The sequence below is a fragment of the Nestor notabilis genome, unplaced genomic scaffold (genome assembly GCF_000696875.1).
Source record: "Nestor notabilis isolate BGI_N333 unplaced genomic scaffold, ASM69687v1 Scaffold33023, whole genome shotgun sequence".
Classification (NCBI taxonomy): domain Eukaryota; kingdom Metazoa; phylum Chordata; class Aves; order Psittaciformes; family Psittacidae; genus Nestor; species Nestor notabilis.
Genome location: NW_009921124.1, coordinates 1 through 6,061, shown reverse-complemented (window position 1 = coordinate 6,061; position 6,061 = coordinate 1). Strand labels below are relative to the sequence as shown.

Genomic DNA, 6,061 nt, shown 5'->3' with positions numbered 1-6,061 from the left:
TCCTTTCCAGCTGAAACCGTTCTATGATTCTGTGATACCCTCCTTTTCTCAAGTCCTGACTAGGATTCTGTTCCACTTTCCCACCCACTGCCCTTCAGTGGTGGCATGCCGTTTGGTGGACTGGAGTCCTGCCATTTAATTTTACCTTAAATCAAAAAGGAATGAGAAAAAGAAACCTTTTGGCCCCTTTGTTTTGCTATAATAAGGACTGGATTGTTATCTGCATCTTGCTTTTTAAACTGGTTTTGTGTGGTTTAAGAAAAATCTTATTCTCTGAATTTGGTTTTTCCACGTTCCTGCTGTGGGACTGATGAATTAATAGCAAACTTTTTTTTTAATGCCAAGAATGTTTCCGTTATTGAGAACTTTATAACATTGTAATGCGCAGCATTTTTGAAACCAGAATGATAATTAAAGAATCTAAGGTTAAAGAATTCTATATCTAAAGTGTCTTTTACACATGAATATCAACTACAATCTTTATTCATTAAAGACTGTTATCTCACAGCATACAACCTTGTCATCCTAAGTTGTTTTTCTTTTCCCGTGTCCAGCTTTGTCACGAACAAGAGGAAGCCATGGTGTGCATTCCCTGTATTGTCATTCCCGTTCTCCTCTGGGTCTACAAGAAATTCCTTGAGCCCTATATCTATCCTGTTATTGCCCCTTTCGTGAAGCGCGTATGGCCCAAGAAAGCCGTGCAAGAAACAACAGCCACAAAAGAAGGTCAAGGAGGCAGCACTGGATATCCAAGGGCACCTTCAGCCGCGAAAAGAGATCAGGAGGATGAATTTGGAATTTATAAAGTAAGATTAATGCATTCAGCTAGCTGGGGATTAAAAGCACCTGGCGATAGTTCAGGGTGGGCACCACGAAAGAGTAAATAGTTGGTGGTTGTTATAAATGTTTTTATGGCTATTTTCTTAGCAAACGGAGTTAGTGGTAGAAATACAGATAGAAACAGTTGCTTCAGCTATTTGGTAGGTCTTGGAAGGACAGGAAATGCACCTGGTTTTGGAAGCAACTTATAGAATCATAGAATAGTTAGGGTTGGAAAGGACCTTAAGATCATCTAGTTCCAACCCACCTGCCATGAACAGGGACACCACACGCTGAACTATGTCGCCCAAGGCTCTGTCCAGCCTGGCCTTGAAATTAGTTAATTAACTTAGTTAATTTATTATTCTTTTAAATGACTGGCTATTCCTTGAGAGAAGGAAGAAGTCAAGTAACGAGTACATCACACCAGATACCTGAAGCAGAACTAAAAAAAACCCTCCTCAGCCAGCTCTTCCACTTGCAATGGGGGAAAAACGTTTGGTGTGTGTAAATTGTACATTATTTATCTCTTCTAACAAACTGCAAAGATTTGCATCTGTCACCTCTGCCCTTGTTCCCCCCTGAAGCAATCACGACATGTAAATCTAAAGAGATGCCTCTGCTGCAGTTCGTGCTGCAGATTTCCTCAGGATCTTCTCTGGCCTTGCTCCTGAAAACCATTCCCATCACCAGCTGTTACTGATCCAAGTGCGAAGTCCTTTTTTGACCTCCCATTAATGATACTGTCTTTTATTTGCAGTTTGAAAGCAACGGCGTTGCAAATGGAATCGCTGCAAAAAGATCCACAGAAGTTTCTGACAAGAAAGCAGATTAGAGGAATTATTTCATGATTTATTCCCTTGTGTCCAATATGAACTGGTGATATTCCTCCCACTTTGAGACTTTCTTTTTCTGCACATCTTAGCTGAATAAAATCCCCTTATCACTCGCAGGAGGTCTCTTTCGCCACTCAAATGGCAGCTAGCACATTTCTTAATTTAAAATGTTTGAAAACTGAAGTTCTTTGTTTTCCTCACTGGAACTCCTTTTCATCTATAATCGATTTGGTGTGATTAGAGTTTAGGTTCAGTAACTTGTGACTAAGTCAAGCTTTGGAAGGTATATTTATCTTAACATCTTAGTTTCATTAACTGCTAGTGCAGTACTTCATGCTTTCACCTTGAAAACGAGAGCTGCTCTTAACCTTGCTAAAGAGCTATGAATTGCATTGTGGCAGAAGCATCATTGTTAAGAAGAGTTTAGATTTTTTGTGTGAAATCTGTGGATGAGCTAAAGGAATTATGCTACATGCAGAATTTACGTAGCTTGGTAAAAGCAGAAAGTCTTGATTTGATACTTCCATTAAGTATTTCCGTTGAAACATTGTGCCTTTCTTTCCTGAAGGGGAGCAGCAGAGGCACGATGCAAGGAAACCGTTGCTTTATATTCTGTTGCAGTGGTTTAAAATGGTGCAGTCCTGTCTTTAGAGACAAAAAAGCCAACATCCAACTGAAATCTCTTCAATGTGCTTGTGGAAGTTGAATGATAATAAACCAGGATTTTATTTGAAAGTGAGTTACTTCATGCAATTGTTCTTAGGCTTCTGAGCTATAAATATCTAAAGTAGTAGCAAAATCTTTGAAAACATGGACACAGATTGCTGGCTGAAGGAGATCATAAAACTACTGACTTTGGGATAAAGGAAGTGAACTAGGGAGGTCCAGCTTTGCCTTCTCCTGGGAAGGTGTCTTCTGGAACAGACCTGCATCTGAACCCAATACTGCAGTTGCAAAGGGGTTTAGATGTCCCTGTGCTCAGTAAGGAAGTGGTAGTTCCTGCTTTGTCCTCTCTGCCAAACCAGAGCATTCATTGAAAAATTCCAGACAAAACCATTTCAGCCATTCTGGATTTATCATTTTCCCAAAAGTATGCCTAAAAAGGTATATATGTAGTCCTTGAACTGTTGCTGAGGTCAGGTCTTGTTCTTGTGGCCACATTTCCTCCTAGAAGATAATTAATTATCCTGAAGATACTCTTGATGCCGGACAAATGCCTGTATTGTGTCCTGCTTGTATCTGATTTTGTCAGGTCTTGTGTGAACCGATCCTCAGTGGGTATCGGGCCCCTGTTGCTACAGCCATTACTTCTGTAATGAGATGAATTGCAGAAAACTCCTACTAAGATGTTTCCTAATAACTATTTGCTCTCCCTTAATGAGCTAGTCTGTTAGGAAGTGAATTTGGTATTGCTGTTTAACGAGCTTTTGCGTCATCCTTGGAACGTTATCCCCCATGTGATCAGCGTATCACAGCTACAGCTTTCTCCTAGACTGGTGAAGTACCTGCTCTTTGTGATATGGAAACTTGGTTTTATTATTGTCAGTATGCACACACATAATTCATGCAATAAAAGATAACAATACTAAATGTGCACTCCTGTAACTTCTCACGGGTGTTGTTCTGTGGTTTGTGTAGTAGAAAAGACAGAGATTGGAAAGTGGAAGTGAGGGACTTATGCTAGTTTCCAACTGGTTTTGTCCTCTTATCTTTGGACATTTCACTCATATCATTGCAATGAGTCATACATAACCTTATCCATCCATCAATCCATCCCAACCCTATTCATCCAAACTTCACCTGGTAAAGGGTGGATGTAACCTCTGCTGTGGTGGATTGGGTTTTCTAAACAAATCAACCCCCTCCTCTCCCCAGATAATAAATTCCTCTGTCAAAGCTCATGCTCTAAATCTGAAAGCTTGGAATTTCTATCTGAAGTCAACTTGCGATGAGAAAGGAGTAAACTGCCTGAGAAAGGCACTCCAGAGCTGAGATCAGGCACAGCGCCTTTCAAAGGGCTGGAGAAATGAGTCCTTGCAGGTATGCAGCTGAACATGAGTATGGGTTCTTGCATTGTCAAGATCATCCCTTCTGCAGTGTTTCCTCTCCCAGGGCAGGTAACCTTAGCAACTGTTGTGAAATGCTGGACATGTCATTAACAGGCCCAAGTTTTGGGATAATAAATTCACCTCTGACAGCTGTGAACGTGACAAAAAGTAGAGCAAGAGCTGTATTGGGGCTCTTTTACTTTGTCAATGTATGCAGTTGATTTATGAAGTGTGCATAATTAATTATTGGGGTTATGAATATACAAGGAAGTGCTTCAGACAGTAACGGAAAATAAACTGTATAGTAAATCAGACTGCAAGCTAAATAAGGCTTCTGGCTGTGTGCTGTTTAAACACCAGTTTCACCACTACTGAAAAGCCTGCATAAAGCAAAATGGTCAGATAATGCAAGTAAAATTGGCAGGATTCGTGCTTTCAGAGATGGAGTTTTGGTACTTCTGTTAGCTGCAGTTTGACACATGAGTAAACTACATCACAAAACTTTCCAGAATGAGGCACTTCGCTGGGATTGCTGGTGGGAGATTTGTGTTGCAACTCTTCTGTTCCTATAATTTTCCAATAACAGGTCAATAATCCTATTGTGTGTTGTGAATACTAAAAAAGCAAAGGAACTGCCTAAGCCAGGGCAGGGGTGCAGGGTATCATCTACTGGGAGGCAAAGAAGTGCACAAAGCCTCAAGAAAAGCAGACGGCGATTAAGGAAATCCTCACAATAGAGAACAATATTTATCAAGTAATTTAATTTAATTGAGCAAGTCTCCATATATTCGTTACTAAAAGCGAGATGTACAAAAGGCCTTAGGCACCTAATGATGGCAGTGGACATCTACCAGGATTTATGAGGCCAAGGAGCAGCTTCATTTATACTGAAGACCTTTAGGAAATTGTAGAGAGGGAACCTTTAGGGACTAGAGTACTTCTGCAGATCTAGTCCTACTATCTTCAGCATTAAAGCTGTCTGGTTTTATTTGAATACTATGGAGGAAGAAACAATAATACTTGAAAAGATTTTAAAAAGTATTTAAACCAACTAATTCAAGATACCTTTTTTCTTCACGGGAAGGTCTAGATGTGACATGGTACCCTCTGTATGCTGGTTTGCATAGGCAGCTGGCTGCCAAAGACTTGGATTTAATCGAAATACACTTTAAAAAACCCAGCAAGTATATGTAAAAAGTTCTTAAATAGAAGTTGAGAAAGTTCTATGTTGCTGACTGTATTTTGATGGGCCTCATTTCTGCAAGCAAAGGAAATTCTGGCAGGTTAAATTGAATGGGATCAGCCTCCAAGGATGTCTAAGCTGACAGTCAATTCTATGGAAAATGATCTTTAGTCAGATGTGTTCACAGAACACGGTTAAATTCTATCTGCAAAGCTGATCTAACGACAGGAACACAATACGCTGTTATTACCCGAATGCAGCAATCACGCCCCAGCCCTGTGGGAGCTGCTGGGCATGCTGCTGAGTTTAAGTCCTTGGAGTCATTCCTCCCTGATTTCTGCACAATGCGGAACATGATTGCTGACAGAGCAGTCTTTTTGGAGGCTGCAGGTAAAGGAAATGACGAGAAACTCAATTTACACTTTAGATTAACTAAATCTGCCTTCAATCAGAACTAATTGTTTCAATAAACTGCTTGACATGAAAGAAGAGATTATCTTCCCTCTGCAGTTTTCTGATTGTTGGAACATGCTCACTGAACCAAACCATGTTTTGGGTTTCACAGCCAGTCATTACTTCTGCTTTGCACTGAACCTGACTGCAGCAGTTTAACTGAAATGGTCCAGAACACAGTGACTCTCTTGCTTTAGAAGTGGTTTTAGATCATGTTGCTCTATCTTTCATTGTATCTGAAACATAACCTACTTGAAATGTCATGAATTGGAGTGTTTATACGTAGGCAGATGTAGCAATACTTGCATTTCAACTCCTTTGTGCCCACAGTCCTACCTATTCTATAGCCACTCTGTTGGCTGTGCGTGGTTTTTATTGCCGCAGTGGTCTGATAAAACACCTTATGAACATGAGGACAAACCCTGTGCCGAGATGTTTGCTTTACGTGGCAGTGTATATGCAGTGCTTACACCCCACCTTTGTGCTTGTGCTGTTGGCTTGCACAGCCTGGTTACAGGTACGTGTAAGAACTGGGCTGCCTATTTAGTGTCATGCACTGTGATAACGGGATTATGCTTTGGGCTAATCATATTGGGAAGGGTTTCCCCTTTTGGAGGAGCCACTGGGTATTTATAGAACCAGCACAAAAACCACCTCGGAGATCACAGGATCCCAGCCTGGTTTGTGCTAAAAAGGGACCTTAAAGCTCATCCAGCTCCAAC

At 40.8% G+C, this 6,061-nt stretch overlaps 1 protein-coding gene across 1 annotated transcript; it reads left to right on the top strand.

Annotated features, from left to right (window-relative positions):
- The first annotated feature begins 558 nt into the window (after window positions 1–558).
- On the top strand, window positions 559–1,654 carry LOC104400894 (chromosome unknown open reading frame, human C18orf32). Its single transcript, XM_010011012.1, has 2 exons — window positions 559–806; window positions 1,580–1,654. Exons 1-2 carry the CDS (start codon window positions 579–581, stop codon window positions 1,652–1,654), a joined length of 303 nt encoding a protein of 100 aa, XP_010009314.1. The 5' UTR covers window positions 559–578.
- The last annotated feature ends 4,407 nt before the right edge of the window (window positions 1,655–6,061 follow it).